General features: G+C 46.1%; 1 protein-coding gene across 4 annotated transcripts in view; it reads left to right on the top strand.

The window, feature by feature from the left end:
* Positions 1-1,491: 1,491 nt before the first annotated feature.
* COL27A1 (collagen type XXVII alpha 1 chain) overlaps positions 1,492-20,240 on the top strand; it is a 264,834-nt gene continuing 246,085 nt past the window's right edge. For 3 of the 4 annotated variants that reach the window (XM_080990772.1, XM_080990773.1, XM_080990774.1), the window contains exons 1-2: positions 1,492-1,627; positions 6,592-6,662. In XM_080990772.1, the coding sequence (XP_080846898.1) occupies positions 1,557-1,627; positions 6,592-6,662 (142 nt within the window). In that variant the 5' untranslated portion in view covers positions 1,492-1,556. Of the gene's footprint in view, positions 1,628-6,591; positions 6,663-14,336; positions 14,648-20,240 lie in introns of those variants that run through there. The other variant, XM_080990775.1, reaches the window with a different exon arrangement.

Below are 20,240 nucleotides of genomic sequence, written 5' to 3' on the forward strand. Positions count from 1 at the left end.
GAAGCCAAAGAAAAGAAGCCTTGTGGCTCTTTCAAGGGCTGTTGCTGCAATCCTGCCTAGCACACCTACCGAAAGCCCTATTGGAAAAAAATGCCCAGCATTGCAGTGATGGCAGCTTAAGCTCGCAAGGATTACAGGATACTTCGTCAGATGCCTTTTTCTGCACAATGCATTTTGGGGGCATCTGCAGCCTATTTCTGCAAAGCATTTACTTAAAGGGACTGTGTGTGTGTATGAAAAGTCCAACCCTCTTCCGTAACTCTTGTGCAACTCCTCACATACAATCTGGAGGAAAGTCATTTTGTGTCAGAGGTGCAACTGACTGGAGTGGGAAATCAAATTTTCAAAACCAAAACAAAACAAAACAAGTGAAACCCTAGACAACTCTACTCGGATTTAAGTCCCACTGGGTTCAATGAGACTTACTGTGCAATGCGATCCTATACTGTACATGCTTACTTGGGTTAAATGAATAACTTTTAGAGGGGGTAGCTGTGTTAGTCTGTAGCAGCAAAGTGTGTTAATATGGTGCTCAAGTAAATGTAGCAGCCTGCATGCTCCGCTGCCCCTGATTTTTCCAAAACCTGTCAAGATTGAAAAGTGCTCCAGAGGTACCATCCCTCCTTTTTTTTTTGCAACATACGTATTTGCAATACGTATATTTGCAAAAAAATTGAGGCAGCATTTATATCTACAGCCGTGGAACGATTCTATATGTTATGTACCTATATATACATATACGTATAATTTAAAGCCTTCCTTCTATTTGCAACTTTCCCAAGCGCTCTCCCCCCGTGTCTACACTAGAGGGCAGAAAAGAGCAGCAGCTGCACGGAGCTGCTTTTGGTTTGGTTTGTTTTTTAACTCCAAAAACCCACCCCAAACCTTTTTTCCCCTCACTGCTCCAAATCTTCCTTTTTCCTCTTTCCAAAGTCCAGAGGCGAGTTCCTTGTGGCGGAAGAACACCGGTATCTGCATCTGCAAGAGCAGAAAGCGTCTCCACTCGTGCGCGCCTGCTCTACCGCCACCAGGCAATAGCTGAGCAAAGCCCCTGTGCCTAGAGGTGGGGAAGGAAAGAAAGAGGGGGGATCGTGTCCCCCCCACAACTGAGATTTCTTTCTTTTTTTTAGGAGGGTGGGTGCGAGGGAGAGAAAGGAGACGCGTGTCGGGATCCCATTCTAAGGCTGCAGCGGCGGCGGTGGCGGCGACACCCGCGTCCGGCGATCATGCGGGCGCTTCGCTTCCCAATGTGCCGTTTCGTCTCTCCTTCCTCCCCTCCTTTTTTCCCAAGGCACCCGCGATCGGAGACTTAAATGGGATTTAAAAGTCCTGCTCCTCCGCCAGCGACCAAGGGACTGCAGCGAAGAGCGCGAGCGCAACGGGAGCGAGGCGAAGGGGGTTCTCTGGGGCTGCGGAGCTGAAGAGCCCCGTCCGAGGGAGGGAGGGTGGGAGGAGGGCGGGCAGGCAGGCAGACAGGCGGGGGGTTCGAGGGGAAAAGGATGCGCCCCCAAGGCAGCTTTCTGAGGGATCGCAGCGAAACAATGCACTAAAACGTGATGAAGCTGGAATTAGCACCGCTCTCCAAACTCAAAGCAGCGGCGGCCGCAGCAGCAGCAGCGAGCAGGGGGTGAGTAGAGAGACTGGAGGTGAGAATGGCAGGGGCACGAGTGCTTCTGCTGTGTGTGTGTCGCCCCCCTCCCGCCCCCCCTGCAGCAGAATTTGCCCCTCAAACGCAGCGAGGCTGGTTCTTAAACCACCTTAAAAAAAAAAAAAAGTAAATGGAGGATTGTACCTTGCCCAGTGGTGCAGTTAGATAATTTTATTTATTTGATTTAGCAGAATCTTAGAATTGCAGAGTTGGAAGGGACCCCCCTGGGTCATCTAGTCCAACCCCCTGCTATGCAGGAATCTCAACTAAAGCATCCATGGCAGATGGCCATCCAGCCTCTGCTTAGAAACCTCCAAGGAAGGAGAGTCCACCACTTTCTGAAGGAAACCATTCCACTGTTGAACTGCTCCTACCATCAAAAAGTTCTTCCTGATGTTTAGTCTCCTTTCTTGAAAGTTGAAGCAATTGGTTTGGGACCTGCTGTTCTGAACAGGAGAAAACAAGCTTGCTCTATCTACCATGTGTTAGGCCTTCAAGTATTTAAAGATGGTATCATATCTCCTCTTTACCAGGCTAAACATACCCAATTCCATCAACTATTCCTCATAAGGCTTTCCAGACCCTTGATCATCTTGGTTGCCCTCCTCTGCACACTTTCCAGCTTGCCAACTCCTTCTTAAACTGTGGTGCCCAGAAATGGACACAGTACTCCAGGTGTGATCTGACCAAGGTAGAAGAGAGCATGATTATTACTTCCCTTGATCTGGACACTAAAGTACTTCAGTTGATGCAGCCTAAAATAACATTCACCTTTTTTTACTGCTGCAACACACTGTTGAGTCTCATGGCTTCATAGGGGAAGAGGTGTGGCACAGTGATAGAGCATCATCCCCAGCATTTCTGGGTAGAGCTGGGAAAAAACCCTCCCTGCCTTTTCAGCCAGTCTAGGTAAGGCTGACCTTAACAGATTTGGTGTTAGGCAGCACCCTATATTGTTCCTCTTTAATTCAGCCCTTTATTCAGAACCATGAGGACTGGAATCTATTCATGTTCATGGGGAGGGATTTATGGGAAGAGCATCTCCTCATTGCTGAGGGTTCCACGTTTGATTTCCAATGGCCTCTCCAGGTATGGCTGGGAATGTCCCCTGCCCAGAACCGAGGGCAGCTGCTGCCAGCCAGTGTTGGCAACACTGAGCTATGCGGACCAATGGTCTGACTCAGTATGAGGCAGCTTCTTATGTTCCTGTGTCACTTCATTTCAATTATGACTTGCTTCCCATTGAACATCACCAAATGATTAAAACACACATGAACTATTATATCACACACACACACACGTATATGCCATTATACACATACATACACTTGCATGCACACATATATACAATATGTATATATAAATCATACAAATTTCAAATTCATTTCAGGTACAGGCTGGGACTAAAAGGAAACCCCACTTTAAAAAGTAGAGACTGTAGACTCAGCGGCCCACCCAACCGTCTTTAGATGGTGGTGTGCATTAGATGTGATAAGCCAGCCCTGCTTATGCTTAGGGAACTTGCAGCTTGTTCTTTGCCCCTGAAGACCCCAAAGACCCACTCTTCCCATAAGACAATCTGAAGCAAGCGAAGGAAAAAATAAAGCAGGATGGAAGAGCTGTAAGTTCATCAGGTCTAGAGTATAAAATTTCCTAACTGTAGTTCTGATCAGAGATGCAAGATCTGAGGATGAGGAGACCTCCCTCTATCTCTCTATCTGATCAAGGAGAGTGCCACCATCAGAAGCACAGGTCTGGTCTCCTGCCTGGCAGAATGAACAATCCTGAAGTAAACAAACCAATACGCATTGCCCTCCACTGGTGGGTTCCCCCTATAATGCCATTTGAAGCAAAGCACATTTCCATCTTAATGGGACAGAGGCAGGTCAGACCATAAAACATCTGAGAGCCTCAAATGACCTAACTGTATCCCTGACCAAGGAACAGGCAGAGGGGTGTGATATCTGGCCATGGGAAGGGTGTGTGTGTGTGTTGACATGTATGGATATGTAGTTTTGGTGTACTTTGGGGGAAATCTGCTTTGGCTAAGGGCAAAAATGAGTGAATTTTTTTTTAAAAAAACCAACTGCTCCCAGGCAGGACTGTCAGAAGATTGAAATGCAAAGGTCTGGAAAAGGTTGGTGGAAGGTGTATGTGTGTGTGTGTGTGTGTTATATTGTCTACTCTGGTGGAGGAGGAAAGAGAGAGATGTAAGAACGTGGAATGGGCGGGCAGGCAGTGAACTTATTTAAAAGGCCTTTCTTAGCTCCTTGAGATGAGATGCAGGAAGGAAGGCTTCCCGGATTATTAAGATGACTTTTGTCTATGTGAGAATGTGGTACAGGGATTGTGCCCTCTTCTTTTGAGTTGCTCATCATTGGCAAAAAAAACAGTAACTAATAAGTTTTCTGCATCAGAAGGTTGTGTTCATGTACCTTCATCTCTCGTCAGGAGGTGGGGGCAGGGACAGGTAGCAAAGCGTTAAACCTCACAGTCACCAAGGCAGCAATCCTAAGCATGGATCCTGGGCCTGTGATGCAGAAGTGCTGTGGAGGGGAAGGATTAGGTGTGCAAGAAAACCTCTTGCTTTCAGAATCTATAACCTCCCTTCCCCAAAATGTGTCATGCTTCCTGGTGACATATGCTTTGCATGCAGAAGGTCCCAGGTTGAGTCTCCAGCATCTTCAGGTGGGACTGGCAGTGTCTGCTGCAGAGCTGCTGCCAATCAGTGTAAACAGCATTGAGTTGGTTGAACCAATGGTCAAACTTAGTATAACTTCCTGTTGTTCATTAGGAGTATCTATAGCTTAGCGGCAAAGCGCATGCTTTGCATGCAGAAGGTCCCACTGTCCCATGTTCAACCTCTGGCGGGGAAAAACTTGGCCTGAGATGCCGGAGAGCTGCTGCCAGTCAGAGTCAGGAGGCAATGCTGAATGCGGTGGAGCAAAACTCAGTGCTGGAGTATTTGCTTTGCAGGTGGAAGGTCCAAAGTTTAGCCTCCAGTTATGAGACCCTCCTCATTGAGGAGCTATTGGCCACAGTTGTCCAGGCTTCACCAGCACTCTTAAGGTCTTTTGAACTCCAGTTCCCATCACACCTGAGCATTGGCCATTCTGGACAGGTTTCATGGGAGTTGTAGTCCAACATCTTGATGGCACCAGGTTGAAAAGGGCTGCAGCAAACTATTGCAAGATGGCTCAATCGTATGCTCAGCAGAAACTGGAACATAGAACACTGTCTTACACCAAGTCAGACAATGCGTGCATTTAGCTCAGCACTGTCTACAGACCTCAGCAGCTGCCAAGAGTCTTCTCAGGCAGGGATTTCCCCTCTGGAGGTGCCAGGGATTGAACCTGGCACCTTCTACATGCAATGTAGGTGCTCTGCCACTCAGATAATACCGAACTGTTGCACTACCCCTAAGCATAAAGCATTCCAGCCCCCTGTTTTGAATTAATTAGGAGCTAAGGAAGCTGCCTTCTACTAAGCAAACCATTGGTCTATTGAGGTCAGTGTCAACTACCCTGACCAACAGCGACTCTTCAGGTTCGGGACTGAACCTGGCATCTTCTGCATGCAAAGCAGGTGCTCTGCTCCTGAGCTGTGGGCCTTCTCTTCTAAGGGAGTGTGCAAGTGAAGTACCTCTTATTGAGACAGAGTGCTGCTAGTTAAAAGAGATCACTAACTGACAGGAAGCAACTTCTGCCTGAGACCTTGGAGAGCTGCTGCTAGTCAGATTAGATGACAGCCTGGCCTGGTGTAACACAGCTTCCGATATCTGCATGCTCTGGTTACGTCCTCAGCACAAGCTAATTTTTAGATGCATATTTGGCAGATTGTGTGAGTCTGCCTGTGACTGACTCTGCAGAAAAGTAGTGGTGGTGGGGAAGAGAGAGAGAGAGAGAGAGAGAGAGAGAGAGAAACATTTCTGTTTTGCCCAGACTTTGCTTCAGCATGTCTGAAAGCCTCAGAACAGCTCCTCCTTTTTGCCCAGGTATACCTGCCTGCCATCTCTGTTGGGTTTTCTCCCCCAGGAGCTAGGCGTTTGCGTCTTGCAGGGGAAACACCTGCCTGGCTTTAGAGCTGGCTCTGAATCAGAGAGGTGGATGATTGCAGCTTTCAGGGGGAAGAGAGAAGTGGAAAGGGACTGAGCTAGAAAAGGGAAGCCTAAGATTTATCAATGGGAGGGAGAAGAGAGACCAAGTATGCGCATGGACTTATTTGGGCTCAACCTGTCCTGCAGCTGGTGTCATATACAAGCCAAAACAGTGGGCCAAAAGGTTTGTAAGCACCAACAACCAGCAAGTCACTTGGCAAGGGGTGTGTGTGTGTGTAAAAGAGAAGAACTTAGCCTGCTGGCTGCATCCAGCCCCCACCTTCCCAGTAGTTGGGAAGCAAGCATTTCTTATAAGACAAGGAACCTGTGGCCTGCCTGATGTGACTGGTAGCCCCTTCAGCATGGCCAGTGGTCTACACCTGGAGAGCTGTGCGCTCAACAAACCTAATAAAAGGAAAAATAGAAACAAGGAGAACCCAATTTTGAAAGTTTGCCCCTGTCAGTTACAGGCCTGATAATTGAAAGCTGGGCTTGCTTTTTCCATGGAAATGGGGAGAGGAGGGGGGTGTTGCCAGTCTTTTCCTGGAAGCAGGTTCTCTCTCCCCTCCCTCTCACACTTTTCCTGTGATGTTGTGACTCTCCTTCATGTTTCAGGCTCAAATGCTGCTGGCTGCCTACAACCAATGTAAACCAGCCAATGTGCTCCCATGGGAAGGTTGTGGGTCACTGTGTGCCAGTAGAACCCTGGTTAATTTATTGCCTTTTTTGTTACAGGCTCTGCTTGCTAACCTTATTCGCCTTTTCTTTAGCTGGTGACCTGTTGCTGCAAGTTTCTATCTGAAGATATTTTGAAACTGAAGTAATTTTTGTGTTTTCTTCTTTTTAGGGGATTCCCTTTTCTCTGGACCGTTTTCTATTTCACCTGTTTCCTAGGATTCACACAGGGAGGTCCTGAAGGTAAATTTCAATTTTGAGAGTCCTTTCCCACCCACTTTGGTAGCGGGTGGGTGAAGAGAAGTCTTTTATCAAGCAAACCATTGATTGCTTTTCTGCTTGAAGCACTCAAGGCAAGGTAGAAAACATAAAAGCAGGGGTGGGCACCCTCTATCCTCTGATCTGCGCCTTGAGAAGTACATAGAGCTGAAAGGGGAAGTGGGAAAGAGCGCCACTCTTCCAACTTCCTCCTTCAGCTCTATGTACTTTTCAAGAGGAAAAAACATGGCCACCTAAACAACCTCATCACCAAGGGTACCACAGCTTTCACAGACACCATTTTAGCGACCCCTGGTTTAACAAGGAATTCCTACCTGGTTGTGCTTCTGTGTGCCACAGAACACCTGCTACTCCTGTGTAGAGGAATGAGTGTACAGGGAGAGGAGCAGGGCCACCCTTTCAGCCCTCCCCGAGTGCATCTGCTTTGCCCACATCCATGTTTTAGAAGAACAAAATCCAGCGTGTGAGCTGCTGTTCTTGAGTCGGAGGGATAGCAAAATCAGGACACACAACCAGGTTTTCCAGTTGCATGGAGCTCCTACTTGTGAGCCAAAGCTCAGATATTAAGTTTTCTTCACACTCAACTGCAGCCAACACGTCACTGTGAGAGAGAAACATATGATGCCCGGGGCAGCAGTTAAAGCAGAACCATGCTTTTCTCTCACATGAATAGGGATAAAGATGTCCAGCAATGTGCAGTGGTAATGGTTGGAGTAGTGGCTTGTGTATTAGGGGGAAAAGAAGATGGAAGAGGACAAAAATTTGAACAAAATTTGTAACTTCGAACAAGTATGGGTTGTATCTAGTGTTAGATCTACTCAGGGTAGACTTGTTGAAATTAACATACATGTCTAACTTAGGTTCATTAATTTCAGTGGCTCTACTTAGTTGGATACAACCCTGTATTCATCAGTAAATTTAGAAATAATTGCCATTTAAATAGATATGCAATGTGTTTTACCCTAGTGGGAGAGGCTGTGTCCAGGTGACCCCAGTGCCACCTCAGTCTGCTGCCCAGATGCCACGGTTGCTGGGGAACTTTGTGGCCCTTGCTGCTGTTTCTGATGATTCTTTACCAGCTTAGGCTGGTGGGTCCTTCGAACAGAGGATGCCTTCAAATAGAGGACCATCCTCTAAAGTAGCCTGTGTGGCCACCCTACTTATGGGGTGGGTTAAGTTGGAAAAGGCATAGTGTGCTATTATACTAATACTGTGCATGGCTTTCCCCAGATATACACTAGAGGTGAAAGTTACCCACTTTCCCCCTGCCAGATAATTATGTTCAGTAGGGTTGGGATGCTCGGTGGTTAGAAATGGAGAAAGTCTGCTGCATATGTATACAAGCTCACCTTGCACCTGCAAGGTCTTCTTGGACTCTTCCCCTGCGAAAAAGAATCTGATAGTAATGTGCAGCTGGGACAACTCATCTTTGATTGAACCATAACTTAGTTGACAACACATCAAGTAGTTGAAGGCTGGTGGTGTTAGGATGCTGCCTTGTGTCTTTTCAGACCATTGGTCTATCTAGCTCAGTATTGTCTACAATGACTGGCAGTGGCTCTCCAGGGTTTCAGACCTGGGACTCCCCCTATTCTACTTGTAGATGCCAGGGATTGAACATGGGAGTTTCTGCATGCAAAGCACATGCTCTGCCACTGAATGATGGCCTTCCTGCCTGTTGCTGGTTCTGCATTGTTTACAGGTGGTTGTACTTGAATTGATGGTCCTGACTTGCACTTAATGTTCTTATTGGTGCATCCCATATCTATTATCATTATAATTAACACTGCTCAGAGGTGAAGGCCTACTGAATTGAGTGGGCCTTATTCCCGGATAAGTGGGGTTAGAATGGCAGCATTGGGCTCTAAAATACTAATGAGTGATGGTCTCCAATGGCTGCAAACCTCAAGCATCCATCTATCCTTGCTTATCCATCACTCCTGAAGTTTGAACTAGAACTCAGGTGTGAGCAAACTTTATGCTTGCAGAATCTATCTTGTTTCATTTGTGCTAGAATCTCAAGATCCATCAAATTAAACCTGATGCAAAAAATGTATACCGAAGTTAGAATTAAGCAACTTTAAGCACAGAAATATGTTTTCAGTGGCAGTTTTGAACAGACCTCATGGTCCTCCACTACTGGTTCCCCTATTCATTTTGTCAACATAATTGAAAAAAGGAGTCATTTTGTTGCTGTCATAGTTAAGCAATTGGACACTGGAAACTGACCAATCTACTGCAAATCATGCTGTGATCTCCCAGGAGATCCAGACATTCTTTCTTCTGCCTCACTCTGCGAAGTAGATGGTGTATAGGTCCTTCTCATCTTCCCATTAATGCAGGTCATTGCTTGGCCTCTTTGCTTGTCCTTCAGAACCATTTCCTCCTCTTTCCCTGCCTTCACTGAAGAGGGTTTATAATTCAGCAAACACATTCCATATGCCATATGGAATGGGTTTGCTGAGTTATGGAGGAAAGGAGTAGGAAAAATGCACTCTTTCTGCTACAAGAGAGAATGGGTTTTCTCCCATTCAAAGTGGCTGCAGGCTGAATATGAGGTTAGTGGGTCTTCTTGTTTCTGCTGCTGCCACATGTTCTACTTCCAAAATGTTAGGGGGTGTCAAGATTCAGCCCCAGCCCAGATTTCAAACCCCAGGTCTCCTCAAGGGGAGCTAGACTTGCCAGTCAGTGGTGGCTCTTTGCCATTGGGACTAGCATGGAGGAAGGCAAAGAAGGCCCAAAAGTAGGTGGAGCCAGAGATAATGGCAGGCAGAGCCAACTAATTCTACTTTTGATCCTATCCTCCCTGCTGAGTTCTCCAAGGCTAAGAGAGAGGAAGCCGAAATGCAGGGCTGCCTCTTGGACTGGTTGTAGGTAAGAAGTCTGGCAAGTAGGGTCTAGCTGAGGGCAGACAGGTTGGTTGGGCAGTGTACCAGTTGCCCAAAGGAACTATTCTTCACTGCCTCCGGCAGGTCTCCACATTGAATTGAGTTTCCCTGTTCCATGACTGGCATTCCCCTCCCCACAACCCAACAACCAGCTGCCTCAGTTTCTGCCCATCTTGTGTCTCTCAAGGGCACAGGAGCAGAGGAAACAGTGAGCCACACAGGAGCATCAGAGCCACTTCCAAAGTGCCTGGCTAGCTGCATGTGAGGCTATTCAGGAGGAAGAGGAAATGCATGGAAGCACCTGCCCATATCAGGGCCTGTGAGCCAGGAAGGGGTGGGACCCTCCAGTTCCTTTGTAAAATTCCCGGCTGAGCTGCTTCATTGCTGAAGCAACAGCTTCCTTTCAAGCTGCTGTCCCTCCGCTGTAAGGTAAAGGGACCCCTGACCATTAGGTCCAGTTGTGGCCGACTCTGGGGTTGCGGCTCTCATCTCGCTTTATTGGCCGAGGGAGCCGGCGTATAGCTTCCGGGTCATGTGGCCAGCATGACTAAGCCGCTTCTGGTGAACCAGAGCAGTGCACAGAAACACCGTTTATCTTCCCACTGGAGTGGTACCTATTTATCTACTTGCACTTTGTCATGCTTTCGAACTGCTAGGTGGGCAGGAGCAGGGACCGAGCAATGGGAGCTGACTCCGTCACAGGGATTTGAATCTCCAACCTTCCGATTGGCAAGCCCTATGCTCTGTGGTTTAGACCACAGCGCCACCCGTGTCCCATGTAAGAGGCAGTAACTGCCTCTAAATGCCAGATGCTGGGAATCACAAGTGGGGAGAGCTGCTGTTGCACTCAGGTGCTGCTTGCGGGGTTCCCTTAATGGGCATCTTGTTGGCCACTGTGATTGCAGGATGCCAGGCTATTTATTTATTATTAATTTGAGTTATTACCCACCCTTCACCCTAAGACCCCACAACAGATTACAACAATAAAACATGCAATTATAAAACAAATAAAGCAATTGCAATTATTACATAAGAAAAACCAGTTCCATATATAAAACAGTTTAAAATAATTCCATATGTAAGAGCAATGCGATTTCATATACAGATGCAGACTGGGGTGGTTATCTCAGCATATGTGGGTGGTTGGAAGAGAAAGGCGGGAGGGCCTTTGGCTTGATCCTGCAGGGCTCTGCTTATCTTCTTAGGGAGAGTAAATGGACACAGTTATCTGTGCCTCAATAACGGCCAGGCTGGATTGCTGAAGTGTTGGGGATTCCAGTCTGTGGGCACCAAAGGGCCTACAGAGATCTAGCAGGACACCCATCAGGCTTGCTAATCTCCTTTGACCAGGTTACAATTTATAACGGCAGTGTGAGGGTCTCCTCACTCCCCCAAGCGCTGCTCCTGCTGCCAGTGGCTGCTAGCCACAATGGCAGTGCTCTAGTGATACCTCCCGAGGCAGCATGCCTCCAAATCCTAGTTGCTGGGAATCACTAGCAGATACAGCAATATTGCACTGAGGTTCTGCTGGAGAGCTTTCCACTGTGGCGTCTGGTTCACCCCTGTGAGAACAGGGTGGTGGAGTAGGTGGGCTTGTGGTCTTAAGTTCCTTATCTGGGGAAACAGAGGTCATATTCACCCCATGCATTTAAAGCACTGGGATACTGTTCTAAACAGCCATGGCTTCCCGCCAAATAATTCTGGGAGCTGTAGTTTGCTAAGGGTGCTGTGAATTCTTACGAGACCCCTTGTACAATTACATTTCCCTGAGTCGTTTAATAACCAGTCCCTCTTCATGAGGAACTATGGAAATGGTGAGGGGAATGGTGGTCCTTCTTATAGCACCCTGAAACTCTACAGCTCCCAGCATTCTTTGGCCACAACTGTTTTAAAGGGCATCATAGTGCTTTAAATGTGTGGTGTGAATGTGGCCAGACACATAGGGAATCAGCAAAAAATTGCTAGGGTGGGGGCTGGCCCTGGCCTGTAGGCCAGCTGTTGGTCACTATTGCCATATGGCATGGCTCGACCTCAGAGAACATGCTTTACTATGCTGTGTTCTCTCTGCTTGTTAGTCTCCGCTTTTGCTTTACGATGATGGCACACAGAGCTTTCCATTCGGCTGACAGCCCAGCAATATTATAATGAGTTTCATCTGTTGCTGGCAATTCCCTTGGGGACATTGTGCCGGAGAATAGTTGGCTCTGCTGCCTTCCAGAAGGTCATTTGTCGGCCTAGTTCTTTTTAATAAAATACTATCACACTGCACTGACACTTAACAATCAAACTTCTATATATATAATGGTACCTCGGGTTAAGAACTTAATTCGTTTTGGAGGTCCGTTCTTAACCTGAAACTGTTCTTAACCTGAGACACCACTTTAGCTAATGGGGCCTCCCGCTGCTGCCACACGATTTCTGTTCTCATCCTGAAGCAACATTCTTAACCCAAGGTATTATTTCTGGGTTAGCGGAGTCTGTAACCTGAAGCGTCTGTAACCCGAGGTACCACTGTATATATATTCCTGGGTGGGGAAATAAAGCCTATGAAGATATGTCAGAGGGTGTGGGGTTTAGGCTGGGGACCTGAGCAACCTGTCCCATCCACTGGGCCAGTCAGGTGTGAGACTGGCAGCTGGGTGGAGGAAAATCAAAACTGATTGGCTGCTGAGGTCACCTAGTGAGTTTCATGGCTGGATGGTAGGGTGATCACCTATAGGTCATAAAAGAAGGGGACTCATATTTGCATAAAATGTGCATAAGTTGATGTACAGATGCAAATGAATAAATTATTGCTATCTTTTAAATAGAAATGCAATAGTGACACATCATGGGCAGTCCCTCTTTCTTTCCCTTCTTACAGTCCTTTGTCTTTACACCAGACTTTATTTAACTTAGAGGACTCAGATTTACATAAAATTTGCATATGCTGATTCATCTCACCTTGTAGGAGAAGGCTGTGACCAAGGCGACCTGTTTGCTTGCTCAGTCTGCTCTTCAAGTGTTGTCCACAATGGATGGGCAGTTTCAAAGCCCTCCTGTTTTCCTTTGTTAGGGTACTTTATTTTGAAACCAGACCACCCTTCAAAGAGAGGATACTTTAGAACTAAAGGCTGCCCCTCCGTAGAGAAGGTCACATGGCCACTGTACTAGAGCAGTGATGTGAACCTGGCTTTCTGTCAGTCACCCTAACCACTGCACTAAACAGCTGTGAAAGGAAGGGATGAATAAAGACTGACTCCTACAAGTTTGTGCAACATACTGTCTTGTACACTGAGTAACACTCAATGTCCTGTGGCTGAAGGGCTGAAGACAGGCAATACAAGTCTCTAAGGGCTGTTTCATAAGCTCAAGGTCTGGCTGGATGTGGTCACTTAGCAACAAGCCTGTGCTTGCATGAAATCCATTACAACAGTAATTGATGAGTAGATAGAATAGTACAGTGGTAATTGATACATGGTGGTAGCCCACTAAGAACTCATATAACCCAGACCCACCAAGTGTCCCTATTTTCCAGAGACGTCCCTGATTTAGAGCAGCCATCCTGGTTTATGATTTGATCCTGGAATGTCCCACTTTTCCTAAGGACGCCCCTATTTTCATTGGAGAAAAGTTGGAAGGGTTACCAGACCCCCAAGCTGTCTGAAGGCAATTCTGTATAGGGAAGGTTTTTTTGTTTAATGTTTTAAGGTAAAGGGTAAAGGGTAAAGGGACCCCTGACCATTAGGTCCAGTCGTGACCGACTCTGGGGTTGTGGCGCTCATCTCGCTTTATTGGCCAAGGGAGCCGGCGTACAGCTTCCGGGTCGTGTGGCCAGCATGACTAAGCCGCTTCTGGCGAAGCAGAGCAGCACACGGAAACGCTGTTTACCTTCCCGCCGGAGCGGTACCTATTGATCTACTTGCACTTTGATGTGCTTTTGAACTGCTAGGTTGGCAGGAGCTGGGACCGAGCAACGGGAGCTCACCCCGTTGCGGGGATTCGAACTGCCGACCTTCTGATCGGCAAGTCCTAGGCTCTGTGGTTTTATTATGTTTTTATATACATATACAGTGGTACCTCAGTTTAAGAACAGTCCGGTTTAAGAATGCTTCGGTTTACAAACTCTGCAAAACTGGAAATAGTGTCCTGATTTGAGAACTTTACCTCGGTCTAAGAACAGAATCTGAACGGTGGAAGAGCACCGGCGGTGGCAGGCCTCATTAGGGAAAGCACGCCTCAGTTTAAGAACGGTTTTGATTTAAGAACGGACTTCCAGAATGTATTAAGTTCGTAAACCGAGGTACCACTGTACTATATACTTTACTATTTATACCCCACACATATTACTGGGTTACCCCAGTATATATGTGTGTTTGTGTATATATAATTTCTATACCACTTTATATTTTTAAGAAAAATATCAAAGTGGTTACAGCATATTAAATCAATAAATCAATAAAACAATCTGAAAAAAGTCAAATACTGTGGTACCTCGGGTTAAGAACGTAATTCAATATGGAGTTCCATTCTTAATCTGAAACTGTTCTTAACCTGAGGTACCACTTTAGCTAATGGGGCCTCCCACTGCCGCACAATTTCTGTTCTCATCCTGAAGCAAAGTTCTTAACCTGAGGTACTATTTCTGGGTTAGCAGAGTCTGTAACCTGAAGCGTCTGTAATCCGAGGTACCACTGTACTGTATATACAGTCAAAGCAACATAATAGAAAACTAAAATAGTAGTTTAAAACCTTAAAGATTTCAAAATAGAACATTACAAAGGAGGTCAACTACAGAATACATATTTAACATTGTAGGGCTGGTGAGTGTGCGCCCAGCCCCCTAGGCCAGGCGGAAAGGGCCTTGCAGGGAGAGGCCTCCATGCCCCACAGCCGGGCGATGTTCCTCCGGCCTCATGAGGAGCCTCTTCAGTGGGGCTGGAGAGTCTGGGCCCAGCCCCCTAGGCCAAGTGGAAAGGGTTTTGTAGGGAGCGGCCTCCACACCTCACAGCCGGGTAATGTTCTTCCAGCCTCATGAGGAGCCTCTTCAGGACATCCCTATTTTCACTGGAGAAATGGAGGGTAGGAATAACTTATGTGCTGAAAGAGCTGCAACTGGTGGCCTGCTTTCCTCTAGGCACAATTTAGGGTACTCCAGAATGAGGCCACCAGTTGCTGTCCCTTTAACGCAGGGGTTATGAGTGTTTCAAATCCTAAAAGACTTGGGCCTCAAATATCTGAAATACTGCCTCCATCCCTATAGACCCTCTTGGATGTAAAGATTGTCAGAGAAGGCCCTCTTGGTAGCTCCACCATCTTCAAAATTGAGGGGAATAGTGGCCTGGGAGAGGACATTCTCTGTGGTAGCCCCTTAGCTGTGAAATTCCCTCCTCACAGAAGTATGTCTGGCACTTTCAATGTGTAGCTTTCGTCATATGCTGGCCTCTGATTACACACACACACACACACACACACACACACTGCACCCTTTGCTTATTTATTTGGTCTTTGTCTATTTTTCTTTCCATCCAGAGGACGGGATGTTTGGCGGCAGGGAGATTTTCCATAAAACACAGACACACACTTTTATATAAGCATATATAATCTTAGGACCAACACCATTATTTTAATGGTAAATTTTCATTGATTTTTATACTGTATTTTTTACATTCTTGTAGCTAGCCCATGAGACCTTATGGCAAAGAACGGGTAAGAAATCTAAATGATAATGTAAACAAATAAATAAAATCTGAGGACAGGAGGAACTCCTGAGATGTCCCCCTTTTTAAGGATAACCAAAAGGAGTCACTGTGCTATTGCCACAGCTGCCTTGTTGGTTTGCATCTGTTGGCTGGTGAGCTCACCCCCTTTCCCTCTCCTTTAATAGCAAAACCGTCTCCCTTGGATTTGTGCAAAGTTTGAGAGCATTGGAAGACCTTCCTGTGTCATCAGCAGGCAACGAGTGTTTTAAGGCTCTTGACAGGTTGCTGAAGCCTTTGAAAGGGTCTTGCTGTTCAGGTCTCTTCTCTCCCCCTGCCTCACCACCAGGTCTGTCTCCAGCTTTAAGGTAGACACCCTTGCAGTGTGGTCCTCTCTTACAGAAATGGGCCTTGGTGGCCTTATCCAACACTGGTGGGCAGCAGCGCCAGGATCAGAGCTTGGCTGCTGTGCTGGGTCTAAACTGCCACTTTAATTTCTCACGATACTCCTGCCCTAGCACTGCTCTGGGGCAGTGTGGGGAATTTAAGTGGTGGTTGAGAGACACAGGCATCTGGCATGGTCAGGATCTTTGGGCAAGTGTCACCATAGTGGTGGATATTGCCTGGATCCTATCCTGATGCTGGACTTCCATGACTATTTCCTCCACCTGGGAGAATTAAGAATATTTGTTCGTTCAATTTGGACCAGCCTATACCGGCCCCCACAATATTACCTTGCTACAGCCCTGTTAGGTTAATTAGGGCTAGAGTAAGGGGGTGTATTGTGGAATCAGTTGCCCTCATGGAAATGTCAGCCCATATCCTGCCACCCCTGATATAATTTGGATTATCCATTTCTAGGGAGAATCCAGTCAGGGTTGTTGTTGCTGCTGCTGTTGTTGGTGTTGTTTTTAAACAAAAGCCCTGTGTTTGTGATATCTTAGTAACAATATTCAGCCCTTTCTGGAATGCTCAAAGTAACTGGTTCAAATGAGTATCATGGTTTGAGGTGGGATTTCAACTCCAAGTCTTGCTGGATCCTAGGATGACATTCTAAATGTGGTTGCCAAGTGTTTGGATCTCTGGGCACATTTACAAATTGAGGAAACTACTGTGGACACCTCACATATGCCATAACTAAGCAAGCATCACAAACTTTTCTAGGTTGGGGGGGGAATCTCAGGCCCAGGGACCAAATATGGCTCTTCAGGCATCTCAGTATGGCCCTTGGACTTCACCTCAGGCCACATGGCCTCACTAGCCATACCCTCTTTCCTCAGGCCACATCAAAAGTTCAAAGGTAAAATTTATGTTTGTCCCTCCTCCCACCTTTGCCTCTGGCCTCACATGTGCCCCCGCAAGATTTCCTATCCTTGACTTGTGCTATTGGCTACAACACAATGATTATTTGAAGCCCCATCTTAGCAGGGGGAGGGGACCAGGTAAACCCCCACAGATGCATTCTCTAACTATTATGCAACACTACATCTATTGATTGTGGTCTTGTTCTGCATCTTTTGTATCAAAAGTGTGTGGGCTGTTGTTGTTTTTTGGTAATGTCAGGCAGATACTTTCCTTAGCCTCCCTCTTTTGCTCCTGTAAGGGTTTATAGCGGTATAGCAGTGACTTTAGGAGCAATATAAGTGCTTTAAAATATGCAGGAAAGAGGAAAAAAAAGGTGTGGAGACTGAAAATAAGAAAGTTTCTTGAAGCTGGGTCTGTTTATCATTTTTTGCACAACATAAAGCAAAAGAGAGAGAGGAGCAGAACCTGTGGTATTAGCTTTTTTATAAAATGTAATCTCCCTCCTCCCTGTCCGATTTATTACTTCCTCACGTAAGAGATGAACATCTGGCGAAATCACTTAAGCAAACATTTTTCAGTCTGCGCTGTATGCTAACGTTGAGAAGAGGAGGACTAAAATATTTAGCTGTTTCCCTCTCTCTTTTGGGGGATGGCCATATTAATATACTATACTGGAGTTCTTACTTATGTTTCTCCACTCCCAGTGGAGCTAGGGAATGCTGACATGTTTCTAGTCTGGCAGTAGGCCCTGCGACACACATGTAACCATCTCCACCTTATTTATTTATTTAAATATGTATAGGCCACATTTTCATTTAAAAAATGGCAAATCAGTATACAGTATACAAAATTACAGTAAGAGAAATAAAAAATGTCCGTAAAACCATTACATTGCAAAGGACTGAACAGAACAGTTTTTAGAAGACATCTAAATGGGGGCTGGAACATGATGGACTAAGGGTCACCAACATGATGCTCACAAAAAGTCTCCATAGATATTGCCTCTACTCCTTTTCTGTTTGTTCTGGCTCAGCCACTTCTACACCCCCCCCCCAATAGAAGCCATTTTGTGTTGTTGTTGATTAAATTTGTATACCTCCCATCATCCATAGATGTCAGGGTAATTCACAGCATAAAAATACAAGATAAAAACACAAAATACATAATGAAAGCAAGAACAAAACAATACAATACAATACAATACACACTTCTCCCACCCCTCCTCACAGCAACCATTTTGTGACTTGGTGCCCACAGTATTTTCTGAAAGTTCCAAATGCGCCCCCGGCCCAAAAAAGTTGGCGGCCCTTGTATAAAACATGACTAATTAAAACAATCCAATCCAACACAATTAACATACAACCATCTAAATTAATCTTTTAAAAACAGCCAAAATCAACCACTGAAAGCCCATTTGATTTTTTAAAAATAAGTGTTTTAGTTTCCATTTAAAAGGCAGCAACAAGGTACAGTGGTGCCTCACAAGACGAAATTAATCCGTTCCGCGAGTATCTTCGTCTAGCGGTTTTTTCGTCTTGCGAAGCAACCCTATTAGCGGCTTAGCGGATTAGCGCTATTAGCGGTATAGCGGCTATTAAAGGCTTAGCGGCTTAGCGGCTTAGCTGCTAAAAGGCTATTAAAGGCTTAGCAGCTTAGAAAAAGGGGGGGGGGGCGAAAAAAAATCTCAAGACTCGCAAGACATTTTCGTCTTGCGAAGCAAGCCCATAGGGAAATTCGTCCTGCGAAGCGCATTGAAAAACGGAAAACCCTTTCATCTAGCGGGTTTTCCGTCTTGCGAGGCATTCGTCTTGCGGGGCACCACTGTAGCTGGCTGAATCTCAACTGGGTGAGTTTTCTAGAGCTGTGGAGCCACCACAAAGAAGTGTGTGTGCCTGACTCACAGCTAGGGTAAAGTTACAGTGGACAGGGCCCCTTTAGTTAATGTCAAAGCTCAGGTAGGTGTGTGTGTGTGTGTTCTCTTTAGAGCAGGCATGGCTAAACTCGGCCTTCCAGATATTTTGGGACTACAACTCCCATCATCCCTAGCTAACAGGACCAGTGGCCAGGGATGATGGGAATTGTAGTCCCAAAACATCAGGAGGGCCAAGTATGGCCTGCTGCTTTAGAGTAACCAGATCCAATATCGTTTAGGGTGTGGGTAGGCAACCTTCTCTCTCTTGAGGGCTGCATTCTGTCTTTTGCCAGTGGTGGGGAGGACCAAGGACAAAAGCGCGTGAATTTATAATTCATAGATAGATGGATATGGAGTTATATGCCGCCACCACCACCCTGCTTGCAGAGGGCTTTGGAAATTTAGGCTGAGGGCTGCTCAAAGCTGGTTCAGTGCATTGCAGATCAAGGCTAGCGCTTTTGATTTCCAGTAAACAACTGATTCCTTCTCCTTTTTCGTTTTCTCATATGGAAGTGAGGTGAGGAAGATGGAAGTGTGTGGGTGGGGAAAGACTGCTGGCTGTTGATATAGTTTAGTCTGTGATATGATTTATATTTGAGGGAGGGAGGCAATGGGAAGGTATACAGTGGTACCTCCGGTTACGAACTTAATTTGTTCTGGAGGTCCGTTTGTAACCCAAAACCATTCTTAACCTGAGGTACCACTTTAGCTAATGGCGCTTCCTGCTGCTGCCGCACCGCCACCGCGCGACTTCCGCTCGCATCCTGGGGCAAAGTTCGCAACCGGGAGCATCTACTTCCGGGTTAGCGGAGCTCGTAACCCAAAGCATTCGTAAGGAGGGCGGTACGTAACACGAGGTTCCACTGTATGGGGGAAAGACTGTAACTCAGTGGCAGAGCACTTGCTTTGCATGCAGAATGCCCCAGCATCTCCATGTGGGGCTGAGAGGGAACCCTGTCTTGGAGAGCCACTGCCAGCCAGTGCAGACATTACTGAGCTAGATGGATCAAAGGTCTTACTTCAGGAGAAGGCATTTTCCTATGTTCCTAGACAACAGTAAGACAGAAGCTAGGACATTATTAGTAAAGTAAGGCCTCAAGTTATGTGCATTGAACTTGTACGCATTCAGCTTTATGCGCTTAGCAAGCACGCAAGCGAGCAAATGAATGAACTAAATGAAATAAATAAATAGAAAGGGAGCAAGCATCCAGAAAAAAACACTTTGGCTATCTCACCTGCTGATGAACCCAATGTGTTTTGACTGGACACAATTTTGGCTTTAGGCACGATACCTGGAACGTAACCCCTGCATAAGTTGCAGGCTTACTGTGTGCAAAACAGCAGCAACAAAAGCAACAATTCTGAAAGCGCTTCGGAATTCAGACCGTGGGAAGCCAAAACAAAAATTATTACAATTTGGAAGACAATTGGACTTTTTTATTTTAGTTTTTTATTTTTATTTTTATTGGATTTGATTTGATATGTTAATTGGATGTTTTTATTGGAAAATTAATAAATGCTTAAAAAAAAGAAAAGAAAAGCAACAATTCAGACTGGTTATGTCGCTTGATATACAAAAAGGTCTCCGAGTGACTTGGGCCATGTTTCAGAGCATCAGCATAGGTAAAAAATACTTTATAACTGTAGCCCACAAAGCAGCCCCTCCACAATAACAGCAGCCAAAAGCTTGGACGGCACAACTTCCAGCAAGCAACAACATAGTCCAACATATACATAACTGGGGCAGTTGGAGCAGGAT

Source organism: Podarcis pityusensis (assembly GCF_964106645.2).
Source record: "Podarcis pityusensis genome assembly, chromosome: Z".
NCBI lineage: Eukaryota > Metazoa > Chordata > Lepidosauria > Squamata > Lacertidae > Podarcis > Podarcis pityusensis.